This window comes from Gobio gobio (genome assembly GCF_949357685.1).
Source record: "Gobio gobio genome assembly, chromosome: 12".
Classification (NCBI taxonomy): Eukaryota; Metazoa; Chordata; class Actinopteri; order Cypriniformes; family Gobionidae; genus Gobio; species Gobio gobio.
The window spans coordinates 15,803,682-15,824,409 of NC_137105.1; the positions used below are offsets into that span (position 1 = coordinate 15,803,682).

The 20,728-nt window shown below is 38.6% G+C and overlaps 1 protein-coding gene across 2 annotated transcripts in view; it reads left to right on the plus strand.

Annotated features, from left to right (window-relative positions):
* The window catches only part of LOC307135012 (adhesion G protein-coupled receptor F5-like), a 54,290-nt gene that overhangs the window by 8,038 nt on the left and 25,524 nt on the right, over positions 1-20,728 (plus strand). For both annotated transcript variants that reach the window (XM_079831147.1, XM_079831146.1), the window contains exons 3-5: positions 4,321-4,424; positions 4,801-4,849; positions 4,958-5,107. In XM_079831147.1, coding sequence (XP_079687273.1) covers positions 4,321-4,424; positions 4,801-4,849; positions 4,958-5,107 — 303 coding nt within the window. The remainder of the gene's footprint in view (positions 1-4,320; positions 4,425-4,800; positions 4,850-4,957; positions 5,108-20,728) is intronic.

The window sequence follows — 20,728 nt, forward strand, 5'->3', positions numbered from 1 at the left end:
TGTTGTGGTCCGGGAAAAGTCTTTTTGAGCTCGCTCCGTTAGTGGTGAAGGAGTTGCTGAAGCCATCCGTCTCCCACGACCCGCGAGAAAATCCCAGGCTGAATTATCGACTGCTTTTGACAAACACCAAGGTCGTGTGGTAATGTAATTGCTGTCCGAATCCACATCTCTGAGTTTTCAAGTATATATAATTTCAAAACTCACTGTTTATATCCTTTATAGACCCCTGCAGAGCACTGGTTGCGTGAGCTGTAATTTGAATGCATTTCTAGACTTGTATTTCTTTAAATACTGGCAAGTGTTTACAAGAGCAAAATATTTCATCACCGCTCAAAAAATAAAAGAAGAAAAGCACGTAAACATTTGAATTGAGCTGTTATTCACAGCAGCATTTCTTCTTATCATACCAAGCATATGACATTTTATTGACAGCATACAATCATGTTATGATTGCACAAGATATGCACCACGAGAGCAGCGCGTTCCGATCACAAAACTCTCCTCTCCACCGTGAATAAATCACAATCCGAATGCACAAGGTTTTATCACTGACACTGAGGTGGTAAGGCGAACGGCGCGTGACATACGTTACGACCAAACGTTAGCTATTGGTTAGGCAGATCCAGAGTGACTCTTGGCAGATCCAATAGTTTTAAACTTCAACAGAGGACCCGCCTTCAAGTAAGTTAACGCTTGTCAATGGAGAGTGGCCAGACTCTATGTACAAATGAAATGTACGAGAGTCTGGTAAAACCAGGCTACTGTATGAGGTCATAAAGAGCAGAATTAGTTTTTTGGGCACTTCTCCCGGAGGAGTGCAGGTGCACATCAACCAGGGTGTAACCCAGGCTCAAAAACATTTGTAGTCTGAGTCAGTTTTAAGATATGCAGTTAGACCAAGAAATGTGAAGTAAATAATAAGTTAAATAAAAAAAGTTGAAATACAAACTATTTCATATTAGATAAGGTTTATTTATAATATAAGGCAATGAAAATAATGTAATTTAATATTATTTTATTTTGAGCTCTTTGTCTGTGCTGAGCAGCCAATTAACTGCGATCAGGTAAAGCTGACTCCGCCCCTTGGGGAAGCTGCGGAGAGAGGAGAAAGTTCGAGAGAGCACGAGAAGAAAAACGTGAGCTAGAAGCTGCGTAGAGAAAAAGAAAGTTTGAGAGAGCATGAGAAAAGAAACGTGAGCTAGAAGCTGCACAAAATGTTGATTCATTAAGAGTCATTTGTAGATGTTTTGTTGTGGAACAAATTTAAGTAGTTTTAGAAAAAAACTTACCTTTATCCGGTTGATCCGTGCGACTGCTGCGCTGAAATCTGAGTAACGTTAGGCCATCGTTGCGTCATCCGGTGGAAACCTGAAAGAAAATAAGAAATACCATTAATGCACAAAGGAATCGGCCAGTTTTGTTGTTTTAGAATTTAGATTCCGGATTTTTCTGTTCGAGGACTGATTATGATGTGAACACTTCGAATGTGCATTGTGTGAAGATGGCGGGCCACCCTTGAGACGACCAAAGACACTTTTTGCCTTCTTGGCCTTTTTGCCTTCTTGGACCTCATTGCTTCCAACAAAGTATTTCATCGGGTTTTTGAAGGTTTGGAGGATTTCCTTCTTTTAATTTTTTTTTTTAGCACAGCACCATCCTTTAAAGGAACTGAAGAAGAAGAATGTAATTTGTTATTATTTGGACTGACATTATCGAACTGTGCATTCTAAAAGGGTACTGAACAGATTTTTGTTCATTCAGTTTTGTACATATTGAGTTATGGTGTAAATTTGTATATTTGAACCCACATGTATACTGATATTTGGGTTATTGTTTAAAATTGATTTGAGCTACAAATTCAAAAGAGTTAAAATTGAGCTAATATTGACATAAGGTCATATTTAAAGGAAGAGAGGAAGAAATCTAGAATTTGAACACTTGAGTCAAGAACAAAGTGTTATTTATTTTGAGGGAAGGAATCTTTTGAGAAGTTTCATTTAAAATTCATTTATTTTATTTGGTTAAAAGTCAAATTTAAGGTTGATTGATGCACTATTGATTTAAATTTATTTTGCTTGTTTTTTGTTCATTTCTATACGGTGTTATTGACATACACAATTTGTATATTCTATCAAAACTAAATCTAAAAGGAAAATTTCACTTTTATATAAATACGTACATTCAAATCATATACTTGTGTGTGTGTGTGATGTCTTGCCTCATACATGTCCTTGAGTTTTCTGACGAGTATAAATCTGGTCCAAATGCAAAAATCTAGCAAATTCTAGTGAGCCATTATTTTTACTATAAGTTAACCCCTAATCGACTGACGGGGGTTACAAGAGCAAGAGCAAGAGCACGCCCATCAACGTGCTTCGTTTGGGTTACGGGAACTGTCGGCAGCGATGTCATTTTGTTTTTAGTCCACAAAATCAACAATGTCACTAAAGAAGTGTGTTTTTGGTTGTGAGGGAAAGATATCCCGTTCAGCTTCCCCAACCGCTTGCTTCATGTTTTCTACCACACTGGGCTTAATAAGTGGTCGAAGGCATGCCTGCCTGTGGATGGTCTTTAAGGGAGCTTTGCAGAGTATATGGAGTAGGTGCTGGTGCAATGCAGTTCACTATCTGGCAAGCTGAAGAGAATAATACCAGCCCCACTCCCAGCCCACATGCCGCAGCCTTTAAGCCCATAACCGCCACAAAGAAAAAGGCAGAGTGATCGTCAAAGGCTATTTTCATATTGGAGCCCAAGTTCCAAGTCCCAGTTCCAAGTGGTCTTTGATGTCGCTAGTTCAGTCTAGTCACAAGTCGTCTTCATCTCTGCTGGTTCACCCAAGCACCCAGTCAACATCATCCAGTCTTTGTCACCCAGCACAAAGTCTTTGTTGTCCAGCATCAAGTCTCCGTCATCGCCATTGGCTCTGCCCAGCTCCAAGTCTCATTCATCACAAATGGCACCCTCAGCCTCCCTCTCACTGCTAAGCTGCCAAAGCCATGTAGTTCCCCGACCTCGCAACCGATGTCTCTCTTCAGCTTCTCGGCTCCTCCAGTGAATCCACCTGGGACTTCCCAGTCATCAGTTCCACCTTGGCCTCTGGATCCCTCAACTCCACCTCAAGCCACCTCCACCTCTGCCTTCCGACCCATTGGCTCCCCCTTGGCTCAATGCTGAGCATGAGCTCCCTCATCTACCAAGTCATCACCTGCACCTCCACCACTCTGGCTTCTTCTTACCTCCAGTTCCACCATCATCGTCAGTCACCACGAGTCCGCCCAGGTCTGCTGAGCCCACATCTCCACCTCCACCGCATGTGGCTCCACCGTGGCACTCCAGACTTTTCTTCAGCTCTTCTGCTTTGCCTGTGTCTACACCTCCAGTGGCTCCACCTCCCTGGATTACTGGTCTCCCTGGTTCTGCCCAGCCTCTCCACTAAAGCTCTACCATGGCTCCACCATGGGCCTTCATGTTTCTACTTCTCCTTGGTGTCTTCCTCTGCCTGCTCCTTGTCGTTCCCCAGAGCCCCCTCCCTCCTCAATTTGGACTTTATGGGGATGTCATGTTTAGTTTCATTGTCTTTTTCTGAAAAATTTGTAATCAGGGTTTGTAATTTTTTGCCTGTGTTTTAACTTCTAGTTAATTAGTTGTCATGGCTTTCTGATTAATCCTTACCTTGCCACAGTGTTTAATTGTTCCCTGTGGCGAGGTTGGCGAGGGACATGGGAGGAGCGAGCGGGACCGGTGGGTGATTGAGAATGAGCACCAACTGCGAGTCACACCGGTCTCGAGTCCTCTCATGAGGGAGCCCGGAGACGTATAAGGAGGAGCGACATCAGTGGAGGACGAGAGAGGACCAGGCCTGGATTTTACGTTGTGTTTTGTTTACGTTTTGTTATATGTGTGCGCGGCAGTCATCCGTGCGGGGCTGCCGCTTTTATTTTCAGTTTGTGGTTGTTTATTTATTAAAGGCTTTCAATGTTTGCCGGTTCCCGTCTCCTTCCCATACAAACGAAATTTACTACATTCCCAATGTTTTTTTAAAGTGGTTATATTTTTCATTCTGCATCATGCATCTCATTCTTTTTGAATCAGCTACAGCTCACCCGTGATAGTCCCTCAAATGTGACCACAGCAATAGCAAACCACAACGATCCATTTTCAATGGTCAAAATCAAGTCCCATCCTAATTTTTTTTGTCATTGTTGTTGTTGTTGTTGTTGTTGTTGTTGCATTTCGATACGTCACGATATGGAAGAAAAGACTATCGCAAATTCTGTTTCATGCCGACTTCAAGAAAATTTATAGTTTTTTCAATTTCAGGGAAAATATTAAAATACCTGTTAGGAGTCATCATGGCTATCCTGCTGAACCATGGATGTGTTGTGGAAACTCTCAATTTTTCAGAAATAAGTATGGATTTACAGGTAGGGAAATGTTGCTTTATAAATATCATAAAACAATGAAAATCATAAAATATAAAATTGGATGAACTCTCCTGTCTTTGAAAGATGATATCTAATCTAAGATTTTTTAAAGACTTTTATTATAAGATATATATAGGATGCAACATTGACCCCAAAACAATGTTGGGTAATGAATGAATGAATGAATGAATGAATGAATGAATGAATGAATGAATGAATGAATGAATGAATGAATGAATGAATGAATGAATGAATTAATTAATTAATTAATTAATTAATTAATTAATTAATTAATTAATTAATCTCAGTATTGAGAAAACATGAGAAACGTCATTGAAAGCCTGCAATTAAATGTTTCCTTTTTACATCATCCCAGTTTAGCTACACAGATGAGTTAGTGCAACTTATAAGACAAAGAAGTTCAGGTCTGATTCACAGTTTTGTCCTCTATACTCAAATACAATGTCCTTATAATAGTTTGATGTTATTTGTATAAAAATAAAGATAATTTGTTGTTTGTTTGTTCTTCCCAGCACCACTTTCTGAGTTTGAGTATAATGCAAGTGCCTTTGATTTGTCGCTGGTAAACTACTTACGGAATCTCGTCAGAAATATCAGCCTGCCTTTGACTCTGAGCACCAGCATGGACAACATGACTATCACAGATATCGCCATGACTACTGGTGAGTGTGAAAGCTCAAAAGAAAAAGGAAAAAATATGTTGAAGTAATTTTCAACTTAATTGCACGGCTCATCAGAATAACTTGAGTTTTCATTTAATATGAAGCACAAGGAAGACAATGCATGTTGCTTGGAATACCAACAAACTGGCAAGAGAAACAAATTGCTTGATGAGAAAAAATGTAAAATTGAAAAAGACATATAACATTGCTAGACAGTAGGGGTGTTACAATATTCAAACTGAACCGATACACGATACACCACCCACGGTTCAAACCGCGATACTCTGATGTCGAACCGAATGCGCCCCGCCCCCAGCCCAGCTCTCACTTCACCTTATGCCACAACATTTTTTTTTTCTTCCTTTATGTGGCGGTAGGGGGGACTCGTATGAAAAGACACTCTAAGATGTAGCTGACTACGCCACCCTGATGACCAGGGAAATATTAGTACTCATGAGTTAATCACATACCTAAAAGGACACAGGTTCGTGTTTCAAAAGGAAGTGGGGCTGAGACGTGGATACCAAAAAAAACCAAAAGTTTATTTATACAATATTCAGCAGTGATAAAAAGACATTAAAATCCTAGAGGGCCGGATTAGCATAGACACAGAAGAGACTGTAACCGAGCGAAGGAGACCGAGGCTTACCAATGGCAGGTGAGCTAGTTTAGGGAGCACCAAGCTCTTATATCAAAATCCACCTTGTGCACAGGTCTCATCACACCACCCGCACATCGGGTCAGACACAAAACGCACTGCACTCTGTGACAAAATCCCACGAGAAAACACGAGGGCCTACTAGCGGCCTGCCCTGAAGCCTCGGCTAATTGGAAAATTATTCCAAACAGTTTTTGAAATAGACAAAATAAATAATACTGTTTAACTTAGATGAGCTGAAAAGGCGTAAAAAACATAAATACACAAAAGAAAAGAAAATGCCACCTCCAATGAGGTTCAAACTCAAAACATCAGATTGGAGGTGGATAATTATAGCACTTTAACAAACATACGAATACCAAACATACAAACTAGAAACTAGATCAACATAACAGATAAAGCAAATGCTGACTAGACAGCAACGTTACACAAAAACAAGGGAAGTAAAACTCTGACAACCCAAAATTAATAAACAAACTAGACAAAAGAATAGGAAACAAATATAACAAAACAACAAATCAAAACATGCTGAAGAGCAGATGTAATGCCAGACACATAAACCAACCAGCTCGCGCTGCAGAGTAATTCAAAGTCACCAGAAGAATAAATGAAGACAAAGGAGTTTGTGTTCAGTGGCGGAACTAGACTTTTATACATGGAGTTAGAGCTCTGCATTTCTGCCTGAGCCCGACGGGCCCCGACTTTTTTACGCCCCTCGGGCAGGGCTTCAGGCCAATTTTCCTGTCATACCTCAAACGCGGGCCGGGCTTCAGGCCTTTTTAGGCTTCTCCTTCATTTTATATTTTTGACATTCAATAATTAAAAGAAACTAGATATGCTGCGCTGGTGGAAACAACATGAGACCATGATATCGCGAGTCCGCAACTGTCAAGACCGGTTCGCACAGTGTTTAAAGGGGTGGTAAACCACATTCTTTTGAAGGCTTGACTGTGTTTGTGGGGTGCACTGTAACATGTGTTCATGCTTCGTTTAAAAAAAAATTGCCTTATTTTTCATATATTTGACCTTTATTCTACACTGCTCTGTCCCTCCTTGTAAAACGGTCTGATGCTTTCCGGGTTGTATGAAGCCAGTCCCTCAAAAATACGCAGTGGGCTCTGATTGGTTAGCTGGCCCAGTGTGTTGTGATTCGCTAACCGCCTAGTGTACGTTTGTCGGAAATGTCACGCCCCTTCCCTTACCGGAGGCTGTGCTTTGGTCATAGAAACAACGGCGTCAATAAAACCATATGAGCCCCAATCAGACCCAGAACATTTGAGTGAAGATGATCGAGCAGAAGCAGTTCCCAGCAAACACAGCAACGTTGTAAAAACGTTTTTTTCACGTTGTGAAAAGGTCGTGATAACGTTTTTATCCTACGTATTTAATACGACAAGATGTCGGGTTTTTTTCACGTTATAAAAACGTTTTTTCACAACGTTGCAGAAACGTATTTATAACGTTTTTATCACGTTACCACGTCTCCTTTCAACGTTGCAGAAACGTATTTATCACGTTACCACGTCTCCTTTCAACGTTGCAGAAACGTATTTATCACGTTACCACGTCTCCTTTCAACGTTGCAGAAACGTATTTATCACGTCCAAACTGTTCTTCACTTCACACATGTAATCAAAATGTTTTTACTGTTATCTTTGAAAAATGACTTTAATATAAAACAATATTATAACTACAGTAAGAGAAATAGATTAAGTGGTATTTATAGATCTCTTTATAATTCGTCATAGGCTAGTCACAGGTTACGATATTTCTGTACATCTGAATATTCAGCTCATTACTAACACTTTTTACATTTCACCTTACCTGTAGGGCGGACCTCTGGTTGTTGCCCATTTTATAAAACTACATTAACATATGTAGTACTAATAATTTATACTATACACAAATGTAGTCACTCATTGTATTTATTCACACAATATAAGAAATATGATTAGGTCGTTCACAAAAAAGAAAAATCTGTCATTTACTCATCCCTGCGTAAATCCAATGTAAACCTGTATGACTTTCTTTCCACTGTTGAACAAATGGAGGTGTTAATGTTAACCTTAGTCAGGAGATAAGCATAATGTTCCTTATTCACCATTCACTTTTTTTGAACCAAAGAAAGTGAATGGTGAATAAGGTCAGAAACATTAACTTTAAGGTCTAACAAAGTCACACAAGTTTGGAACAACAACAAAAGTGTTAAATGATAACACCTTTGTCATTGTTTGTAGAGATAATGTATAATTCAATTCCAGTACTTTCAAGGACCTTGAGATTTTTTTCAAAGACTACAATTAGCGCCCTCATTAATAATAACAGAAAATTCTTAACAGATAAATAAAACTATGCCAATAAAACAAAATGGTACAAATAAAGTACAGCAAATTTAAATAAGAACATTAACAAATAGAAAAATCCAAGAAATGTCAGTGCACAGATGTTATAACAGAAAAAACCTCATCTGTAAAATTTACATTTTCTCTAACTAGTTACAAATTATTTTATTGCAATTGTTATAATAATTAAAATACAATTTATAACTTATCAATTAATATACATTACATATGTAAAGTTTATAATGGCTATTATTGTTCAATAAATAATATTTTATAATATTTGCATACTTGATTTTGAGAAAGTCTGTGTTTTAGTTGTTTTTCAGCGCTTCCGTAGCAGGTTACATTGTTATGCCAGTAGGTGGCAGCAAGGGGCTGTCTTAGAGTGAGTTAGTAAGTAAACCATTCATTCAATGCAGATTCATTCTGTTATAGTGCTGAATTCTGTGACCCTAGTTATAAGGTTAGGATTAGGGATGGGTTTAGTTGTAACAGTCAACTAGGGTCACATAATTTGGTAGGTCAGATTTCGGCACAACACCAGAAATCTGACGCTTCATTTCATAGAGATCATTGCATTTACTAACGTTGACGCCCGTAATGTAAAATCCCCTTAACCACTGAAAGAAACCTATGACAAAGATATAGATATACAGCAAATGTGGGGGGAAGTATGTTTCACACTGGTGCACTAAATAGATGTATTATAGCAAACAAAGTTTAGTCATGTTCCTGAGTAATATCTGCATGCACCTAATTCTGCAGAGAACATATAATATGACAGCAGACAGCAATCCATATGAGAGAGAAATCTGGTGTGGAAGGTGGATCTGGAACCGACTTCTGTCCAGGTTGTCACAACATCTCTTGTTTATCTGTCTTCACAAACTGCCCTGAAATACAATTCAAATATCAACAAGGATTGTTATAAATATAATGTGAGGTTCTTACATTCAAAATGCTCATTTGGCCTCTGTGTTAAAGTGTGCAGAGAATTCTGCCGGACTGAAATTTAGTCTTTTAGTCATTCATACCCTTCTTATACTAATGGTAACAAATTTATAACACAACAATAAATAACTCTCAAAACTAAATCTCTTTAATACTGCAAATACCACGTAGAGTCATATGATTTCCGTGATGCAAAAACATGCATGAAACCACAGAATCCAGTCACAATTTACTGTATAAAGCGGAACGCCACAGAATTTGGCAATTTTTGAATTAATAAATTAAAAGTAGGGCGGTACAATGAATCAGATACCGATACAGACTAGTGTCTGTGAATATTAAAGCTAAAAAAACTGCTAATGAAATCTGAAGTCTTTATGTTCTGCCATGTCTGTGTGAATGAGCGCTGCAGTTTCGACTACTACGCAAACTAAAGCGTGTGTGACGCTTGCAATGATTTCAGTGTCTGCTGTCTCTCTATACATTAACTTTATCTGCAGAGCTGCTCTCAGAGTCACTTCATGAACATTTTACCATTTAATTTACAAGAACTATCAACATTTGTTGTATCATATACACACAGGAATGTTTGAGGTTTTACTTACAAGTCAGATGGTTCATAGTACCTTAGAGATGTTCTCTGCACATCCATCAGAATCTAGAAACATAAACAATTTGTCACAGAGCCAACAATATGTGGTATACAATGTCAGGTTTATTAGAAATAAATAAACTAGAGCACGTGGTTAAAATGCTGAAAAAAGTAAGAATATACAGGATATACAATATATAATATCTTTAGATATCAGAATTTATGTTTTGGGGTTTTACAGATGCATGGAGATATATACGTAATAATAATAATTGATGGAAAACCATGTAAGATAAAAGAAAAAAGGTGTTTGAAATAGTTTCAGCTCATTGTCACGCTCCATGTGAGTGACGTCACCGATTAACTTTACAGTGCAAACTTTTAGGTTGAATAATTAGATTAACGTTACTTCCATTCATCCATTGACAAATTGCCAGCAAAACGTTAACAAAACTATCAAAGCCCTCTTATCTTCACATAATATGTGATTAAAACCCCAAACTTTCATAAACAAGAGCTCAAGGCTAGTTACGTTAGCCTAAGTTAACGTTACCTTTCATAAAGTTAGCCTAACGGCTAACGGATTTTTTCCGAAGACACTAACGTTAAACCATTTCTATAAATTAAATATTCAACATAACAACGGAACAGTTGTATGTATTATATGTGTAGTTTAACATTATATGTGTAATTTTAGGGATTAAACTTACCTGAAATCAGTGAAAACAACAGTAACAGGACGCAGGCGGAGTCTTGCTGTTTCACTGTGTCGCCCCGTTTCCATGGTAACTCCCACCGCTCCAGTTTAAAAGCGACTCGGATGTTCAACACGCACGCCCATTAAACACGTCATATGTCAATTACACAGCGTTTCAAGAATTAAAACATCACATAGGCTTACTGATGGAGTAGAAAATGTCCCGAAAGTTGATAACGTTGTTTAATTGGATAGTGCAGCCTAGCCCTACATCATCACAGCCTAGGTTTGTGCGTATATAGTAATATTTATACGCATTTTCGTGTGATCGGGCTCATTTTTACACTCTATGAGCTGTTTGATCCACGCGCCAGGCTTGAAACAACAATAATCGATTGGATTATTCTAATATAGCTTGCTATCAGTTAAATGAGCAGAGACCACTGCAAGTAAGTATTCACATATTAGGCTACCTTTAAGTCCTTTTGATATCGAATGCTCAGCTGCATAAATCAGTCTCACTCAGTCACTGAATCGCCTCAATGGTAAAATGTTACTGATATTTTTACACAAACAGAAAGTAGCCTATCATTGGAGGTTTGGCATCTGGTTGTATTTTGGTAATGTCATGACGTTTTTTAAACGTCCTATTCCAACGTGCAGATTACATTATTTTAACACCAGAATAAAACGTCTAACAAAAGTTGTAGTTTGGTAGTAGACAAACGTAATATTTACGTTTTTTTGACTACTTAAAGAAAACGTACCAGGTTGGTATTTTTATAACGTTTTTGAAACGTTTTATTTTGGTTACATTATTTTTCTATTTAAAAAAACGTTTTTAAAACGTCTTTAAAACGTTGTACTGCAACATTACCTAATTGCAACCAAAATACAACGTTGTGAAACGTTGTAAAAACGTTTTGTGTTTGCTGGGTTCAGTCCTCAAGAGTAAAGACTGCGGATCTATAGTGATCGCTACTGAATGGCACTTTAACTTTTGTATTTTTAGAACGATTATAGCCAAATATCTGTCGCAAGAACTATTAACCCAAAACGAACACAAAGCACTGGCTTTACTATAGTAGCCAAATCACACACAGAACCATGTTTAGCATGCCTGAAGATAAACAACACATAAAAGCTCTAATCAAAGAATCATTTACACTAATGTCAGGTTCGCTGTTGAGATTTTAACGTTAGTGTTTGTAACATTAGGTGTTCGTCGGATAACGTTAAGTATGAATGAGCATTTAACAGACTGGTTTGCAGAACAGTGTTGTCATCTGTTTACTTCCTTGCTACAACCTATTACAGGAAAACACATCGATGAAAAATAAATCAGACTTACAGGTTGTGGCCCGTAAACAGCTTCTGTTTGTAAATCCAGCTTTCAGGACAAGCCGTTGTGCATATCCTGTATTGAACTCGCGAAGTTTGTGGAAGTTTGTGTTGTCCTCCATGAAATGTGCAGCGCGCGCGTCGTGCATCCACGCACCGGCAGTGTTTTTTTCACGCAGCTGACGTTGTGCAAATCTGGCATTGAAATCGCGAAGACGGTGGATGTTTCCTCTGTTGTGCTGCAGGAGCCCTGCGCGCCTGATTCCCCGCTGACTCAAACACACGTGCATATAACATGCTGTGTGTTAAACGCTCTGCAACGCACCCCCGTCCCTATGAAGGCTGAACAGAGCAAGTACCCCAGACCTGCAATCCAGATGAAAATAACAGCGTTTCCTTGGCATCGCGGCAACAACACTCCAGCCTTACTATACCACAACAGCGCCGCGATACAAAATGGCCTCACCCCCCCTTAGTTAATATTCTCGGAGGAGGGGTTTATGTAAATATTGGGCCTGGTGATGTCAGCAAGCCCTGGAGAAATGTCTGTAGTCGCCTACTGGCCGTTTGCTGTAGTCCTTAGAAACTGATTTCTTTAAAAGCAAATATCTCCCTTTGCTTTAAACTTTGAACGTTGTAACTTTGCAGATGTTGTTTATGCTCAAGCAGCAACATTACACGCTAGCTAAAGTTAGAATAGTGAAATCGTGGTTTACCACCCCTTTAAAGGACGGCGCTATGCAACACACATCGCCGCAAATGTAAAGCAAGCCAACACGCAAACTGCCACAAGTGAAACTGAAAATAAGCCAAGTCTTAGATGCTCAAAAACACAACAATCTTCATTAAAAACTAATGAGACTAAAAGGCTATTACCAGTGTTTAGGTCCCTCGTTCTCATAATGCGGTCTTTGATGTTGAAATGAGCTGATGAATAAAATGCTCATATCGGTTGCTTTCGTTGACATGATCTCCGTTAAATGTGCATATAGCACGGGAATTGAAGATCGGATTTATATTAATTTCGCGGAGAGGTAGGTAAGACAACCAGCATGTTTTTTTTGTTGTTTTTTGTTGTTGTTTAGTTTCGTTTGCGCGCGCCGTTGCGATCTGCCTGCCTCATCTTGTCAAAAATGCCTTTTTACTGTGATGGTGGTGATAGTAGGCTAAACGTTTAAACGATGCTTTAAGTGTTTTATATGGATTTTATAAGCAAGACAAGTCAAGTGTTGATTTCAGAGGCTAAAGCGTTGGGTTAACTCACTGTCGGCCGCTGGCCGCTTGGTCGTCACTTTAAATAACAAAAACTTGAATTTAACAAGCAACAAAATGCTTCAAACATTTGTCTAAATTAACTTAACAAAGAAACTAAACAAAATATAACTACTTTGACATTAAAAACAAAACTGAACTATTTGAATGGCTGCAACTAATGTGTAATAGGGAGGATAAAAAAAACACGGGCTCCAGTCGGACTCGGGCTGATAATTTTTATGAGCTGTCGGACATGGGCTGGGCTAGGGCTTCAGCGTCTCGGGCCAGGGCCGGGCTAGGGCCTAGTTTTGAGGCACATGCAGGGCTCTACATGGGGTGGCCGGGGGCTGGCCAAGGCTACTTTAGGGGGTCCATAGACCGTGAAAGAATATCATGTGTAATACTTATTTGTTTTCATTGTTTTGACCGATGTAACATGTATTCTAATAAATAAGCAACCACAATTGCAGATACCAGTGAAATTTCACAATTATCAATACCAACTGATATCCCACAGCAAAAACTACAATATTTAAAACATTATTGAATACAAGTGAACAGTCAGCAATAAAGTTAGAACAGTGCTAAGAATTAAGTTTCAGGTCTAACGGTAGGCCTAATTCAGGTACAGAAACTGAATCATCCAAAAAAAAACTTAAATGCATGTTAAAACTAGCTACAGAAGTCAAGATCAGTGGGTGATTTTTTTTCTTTCTTTTGTTCATTGATAAACTTTAATGACAGATGGAAGGAGGTAGGCTATAAGTTGCTGCGGTCACTTTAAGAGCAAATGCACAATATTGAATCTAATTCATAGACACGCATCCGATTTCATTTGTCAAGTGCTTCCATCCGGTTAAGACATAGCCGACTGTGTTTACTATGATAATCGCTATTTTTGGCATACCTTATGTATATTGTCCATTCAAGCGCAAGACGTGCTCTCTGTGTTCACGCTATTGATGAAGCACCATATTCCGCGCATTCTCATGTTTAAGCCGGCGATGCAAAAAAGTGAATCTAATCACCATACAGGCAAAAAAGATCACTTCAAGAATTAAAAAAAGTGGCGTCAATGTGTTTTGCTGTAAGAACTGCACAAAGGGAAACAAAAAAGCGCAATCTATAGCTATATCTTTCCATAAACACAAATGTCTATAGCCTACACACTCTTCCAGTCTAGGGTGAAGTAATTATACATTAAAAACGTTTTGAGACAAATGGTGTCGTTTAATGGAAAACTATGTGAATGGCGCAGCAGGATTTTGAACAACTCTGCGCTTATGCGCGACCCCAATCTGTTTGGCAACTAACGTTAATATTATCTTAATATTCAATGTTAATAATAGCCGTGTAGCGCCGCCGCATGTCAAAATATATATGTTTTTTCATTAGGAGGTGAAATGGAAATAGCGATCGCAATTTTGGGGTAGCCAGTCGGATGTCAGGGGTGTCCAGTGCCACCCTGGACACCCTCTGCCTCCTCCACTGCTCGCATTGGAGTGTAATTTCAGTCACCGGAACAACCAACGAAGACAAAGCAGCTCGCGTTGGAGTGTAATTTCAGTCACCGGAAGAATCAACGACGACAGGCTGTACTGAACACAATGGGTTCCAACTAGTTCTCCTAAAATGAATTAAAACATGCAATTACTTAAAGGGTAACTTCAGTGATTTTGCATTAGGCTTTGTATCAGTAGAAACCCGGTGGTATATTCAAATTATGGTACTTTCCCCCCTCATATCCCCCTGAGACAAGAGAATTATGCATTTTATTTCTGGAAAAATTCCTCCGATGACGCAAATATCGTCATTTTGCGTCATCGGAGGATTTTTTGGCCAGAGGCAAAGACCACAGCCACTAGATGGAGCTGTTCCGCATGTTATCAACCCGCCCATAGGGGAGAGATCTCACGCACAGAATGTAAGACACAGACGGCCGCACGGACTATCATAATCATAACGGAGCGCGGTGCAGAGTAAAGTGAGTGTTTCAACTTTTCAATGAATTCCTGTGATAGTTTAGCTTCCATATGCGATCTGAAAACGTGCCAGACTGATGCTTAACGTTACCTCAGCTCTTCTTAGCTCTTCGTGTGAATGAAATCTGACACTGCTGCGTCTGTGCCGTGACTTTCGTTCGGCTCACTCACACTTTATTGAAAAGACACGTTCAGTTTTTAATTGTAGTGTTTATTCTCTAACTGAACGAAATGATTGTATTACTATGAAGATCAAAACGACGGTGTACAGAGTGGCCTTGTAGGGCAGCGAAGCAAGTGCATTCTGGGAGTTGTTGTCTTTCATCCACATGAGACAAAAATACATTTTCTGTCTTTTCTCAGTCTAGAAGGCACCAAATTCAAAAATAATTTCACATTTCTACTGCATAAATGACCCAGTTTAAATACAAAGCTTAATGCTAAATCACTGAAATTACCCTTTAACACATAAATGGATGTGGGTGAATAACGGCCATTACACATACCTTGTGTCGCTATAGTTGCGAGTCCGATCGTGCACAAACAGACATCAGGCCAATAGGGCACAAGAATACAGCAGAAGAATGTTGAGCCAGGAAGTCGCCAACAACCCACAAACGATTGTCCAAAAGGACGCTATAAACTACATAATTTAGCAATGACCTCAAACCACACCTCAATATTACTAAGCCCACAAAACCGGAAAGGGCGGTCCACGGGCAGTGACGCACAAACCGTGCTCTGACACACGCGCAGTGCCTTTAAGGTCCCATGGCATGAAAATGTCATTTTATGAGTTTTTTTAACATTAATATGAGTTCCCCTAGCCTGTATATGGTCCCCGAGTGGCTAGAATTTTTTATAGATGTAAACCGAGTTCTGGCTGTCCTGCTCTGCCTTTGAGAAAATGAAAACTCAGACACAAGATCTGGAATCTTCCCTGTTATGCCGTCATAACAGGAAAGGTTACCTCCCCTTCCTATGCTTTGCCCGCCCAGAGAATTTGGAGAAAAGAGATTCAGTTTATCAGTCGCAATGTCAGCACAGGCTTTACAAACAGACTTTTACCATATGGATTCGACAGCACCGCTACAAACAGTGAGTAACAGTGTTCATTAATGCCTGATCTGTGATCAGTGATTTCTGATGTGTAGCTAATTATTCATATCAAGTTCACACAGACTTTCTTTCTTAATTTTTTTAATACTGTTTATCCATCCGTGAATCAAGCCAGTGACTAAACGATCAACTTCACATCGTCTCTCTTAGTAGCATGAAACCAATCTTTTATTTAAATTGTGATTAGATGCTAGATTAGCGATCAAAGAACACTCTCTTTATAATGCTCGGATCTGTCAATCACACATCGCGAGTGTATCTGCACACTTGTCCAAACTGCCGTTATAATGAATGATGCTGTTATGCTGCACAAAGCTCTTATTGTATTCATGTCGATGTCGTGTTTGCTGTTAGTTTTGGTGAAAGCATTTTGTGAGAAAAAAACGCGCTGCAATGATGAGATCACTGCATGCACGCGACTCGTGTTTATTCAGAACGCTCAGATACAAACAAAATAAACTTGCGCTCACAGTGCTCTCAACAACTCAGTACAATAACTTTTCTCACCAATCTTCCTCTCTGGCAGCGCTTGCAGACCTCGCTAAACCACGCCCCCTCCGCCACATAATCTAATACTCATTTCAAATGTAAAGATGTCAGCCAATCACAACAGTGGGCGTTTACACTGAAGTCTCACAGCAGACACGCCCCTTGAAACAGAGCATTCAAGCCAGAGGGCTAATATCAGAATAGAAAAATGCCTTTTATTTCTAAATTATGACATTTTATGATGTAGAAATCATACACCTCAGGAAACATCATAAAATAATAAACTTTAAAGTCCCCGTTTATATATCCAATACACAGCATGTGATTGGGCAACACGCGCACACGTCATTATTAAAGAATAAAAATCACACTCAAGGCACCGTTTATGCCACTACATTTACATTAGATTAAATAGTAATTATTTATTATTTATATTATTACAACTAATAAGAGCTATATTTTTACTAAACATAATAATATTATTTACTAAGTATACACTAACTTTTGTCGAAGTCGCATGATTGTCACGTGACGGGCAATCGCTCAAGCTGCATGGTGGAAGGACAAAGAGAGCCAGTTTCCCCATTTAGTCAGGTTAAGCAAAATGCTACCTTCTGAGACCCAGGAATAGACTTTTGTCCACTGTTGTGGACATATATTTTTTGTGAATTTCTCTGACACCATACATGTCACAGTTTTAAGTCTGGATGTCCTGTAAAGAGTTCAATCAGAGATACCAAATGTTTGGAGGTTGCAACATGAAAACAAAAACAAAAATTCTTTAAAAATTACATTAATTTAGTGATTAAATTTAGCACGCTTATGGAAATATGATAATATTGTATAATTTTAATTTAAATCTAAGTTCAAATAGTTTTTGTCATAAATCGACATCTCAGGAAAATGTTATGGGGTTTCTAATCAAAATATGTCTTTCTGGGATTGTGATAAAATCAAAACCTACTGGAAAGAGAGTACAAAATTACTCAAAGTTATTGGGAAATATTTTGTTCCATCTCCAAAGGTATATCTTTTGAATTGTATCGTTGATCTGTCTTGACTACGATAAAGAATGTATTCATGGCAAAAACATATATATTTTGTATATTGTATATATACTATTATTATGGTCATTATTATGTTTTTTTTTTTTTTTTTTCATTGCTTTCTTACCAGTACCACTGTTGTGTTATTGATCAATACATGCATAAATCTAATATATTTATATATTATTTTGACTCTCTGTTACAAAACAGGACATTGATTTCATACGTTCACTGTAGTGGACACCAGGACTTAAATCATGTTTATCAGGCATTTTGGGAGACAATATTCAATATTTCAATATTCCTACGAAATATTAGATATTATTATGAAAATGTTGCCAATTATTACTCCCATTATTACACTTCTTTTTCCATTACATGTTCCCCCAAGAACACATTAATATGCTAATTAGATACAGATACATTGCATTGAATGGGATTGCATTGCATTTGTATGGCCATTTTGCCCACATATTGCATAAAATGGTATATCAATTAAAAAATCATGAAACTTAAAAATTGATTGGTAAATGAAAAAAAAAAAAATCCCATTGTCATTTCATGTCTTTTTATTTTTTAAACAACCTGGTTTTAAACAGTCCTGGAGTCCACTACAGTGGACATAACATAACATATGACAAAATCTTTTTGGAAAAATTTACCTTTTTTCAAAAATATATTTTTTCTTTTTTATCAATTTGTTTATTATGCTCTAAACAATGTAATGACATGCAACAAATACTAACACAATTTTGGGTCTCAGGAGGATATATAATTACATTGACCATCTGTGTATTATCAATTTTCATTTCACAAAAACAATAAATTAATTCAATTCAATTGGCTCTTGTAGACCAACAGTGAATTATCTACAGATATTTTAATCAGTAGTGCAGATCATTACACTGTCTATCTGATATATTAATGCAACATCTATATTTAAATTCACAAAAACCTCGCAATTAGTCAGCGTCTATGGACATTATAACTCCCCCTACTGGCTGTGTCTGGAACAACAGGTGCGTAAAACTGCCTGGGCCGTAAAACGTCGTTTTAACTCCTACGGTGGCCGATTTAGTACAAGATTAACATGGCTTCCAGTTCGACCTCGTCCACATTCAACACGGTTCCATCGAGTGTTAAAACGCGAAAGGCGAAGCTTGAATTCACGGGTATGTCCCTCTTTGGCTAATGTACTTTCAAGATGGAGGGGCAACATGGCGACTCGAATTTGAACCCCTCACCCGTATGTATTTTCAACGGCATATAAACTTACGAGAATACTTTATTATTTGAAAGAAGTAAATATACATTAATGAGCACATATATGGGCATCTATCCATCATAAAACAGGGGATGATTCCAAGATGGCCGCCAGGGTGCAGCAGCATGGTTTGGCAGGGCCCGTTTGTTTGCAACAAAAGTACATCAAAAACCCCTGGATCTTACTATATTTGTCTGGTCTTCTCCTGTCCTTTTACATCCTCTTGTGTTTAACATGTCCAAGGAAAATGGATAACTTAACTCTCTATCCAGCAAAGAGGAGCCGACATCTTTTGTATGCAAGAATCCTGGATTATGGACATGCTAGACCGCCCCCAGGTAAACTTGATCAAACAGTATCTAGATCATTCCCTGGGGTTATGAATCTTTTGATGATACTACTTCTGGCTGGTGATGTTGAGCAAAATCCTGGTCCTGTTTTAAGTCCTGTGTCACAACTACAGCTGTTCTCTTGGCTAACACCACCTTTGCTACCTGGGTTACAGCAGTTCTTTGTGCTAACACCATTACAGCTACCTGGATTACACCAGCCCCCTGGGTAAATACCATCACTGCTACCTGGTTTACAGCAGCTACCTGGGCTAATACCACCTCTGTTACCTGGGTTACAGCAGCTACCCGGGCTAATACCACCTCTGTTACCTGGGTTACAGCAGCTACCCGGGCTAATACCACCTCTGTTACCTGGGTTACAGCAGCTACCTGGGTTAATACCCTCATTACTACCTGGATTACAGCCGTTCTCTGGGCAAATTCATTCTCCGTTACCTGGGTTACAGCAGCCACCCGGGCTATTACCATCACTGCTACTTGGTTTACAGCAACGACCTGGGCTAATACCACCTTTGCTACCTGGGCTACAGCAGCTACCTGGGCTAATACCATCACTGCTACCTGGGCTACAGCAGTCATCTGGGCAAATACCACCTCTACACGATTCTATTACAACTAAGTCTGGTATGGCTTCACAACGCATCATATCCATGTGCACACAAAGGAACCCGGTATTTAAAAAACATCGATCATGTAAGTTATTTCAGACTCTTAATCAAGCCAGGACTATATGGGATCCACAGTGTAAAAATAAAGGGCTCTTAGGAGGCCATCTGAATATACGCAGTATGGCCCCTAAGAGGGAACAATTAGAGCATCTTCTCTTTAACTCAAATGTGGATTTCTTAGGACTTTCAGAAACTTGGCTTAAACCCTCTTCCCCACAAGCAGTGGTATCACTACAGGGCTACAATGTCTTTAGAAAGGATAGGCATCAAGGGAAGGGAGGAGGGGTGTTAATTTATATGAAGGATTCTTTAAAATGTACACAAATAATTTGGTCTAATGAAATATCAATTGAATGTGTTGGAGTTAAAGTGTCACTTTCAACAGAAATGTCATTTACTATTCTATGTCTGTATCGTCCGCCGTCAGCAAAAGTAGATTTTTATGATCAATTTAAAGCACTTCTGAGTTGTTGTGACTTTAATAATGAGGTTATTCTAATGGGAGACTTAAATGTAAATTGGGACAGCAAAAGTGACAGAAAGAAACTTAAAGAAATTACAGATAATTTTGGATTAATACAAATGATCAGTGATCCCACTAGAATAACAAATCGTTCTAAAAATTTAATAGACCTGGTGTTTTCTAACAAACCAGATAGAATAAAAAAATTTACAATTTCCTAACTGGCTTGTCTGACCACAATGCCGATTGAGAAGTGTCAGTAAAAACATTAATATAAAACAAACGTTTATTCCAAAGAGCCAAGAACAATGCTTAATTGCAGCTCTAAATACTTTTGATTGGTCTAGTATAGTATTATGTGATGACACTAATCAATGTTGTGATTTAATAAACTCTACTATT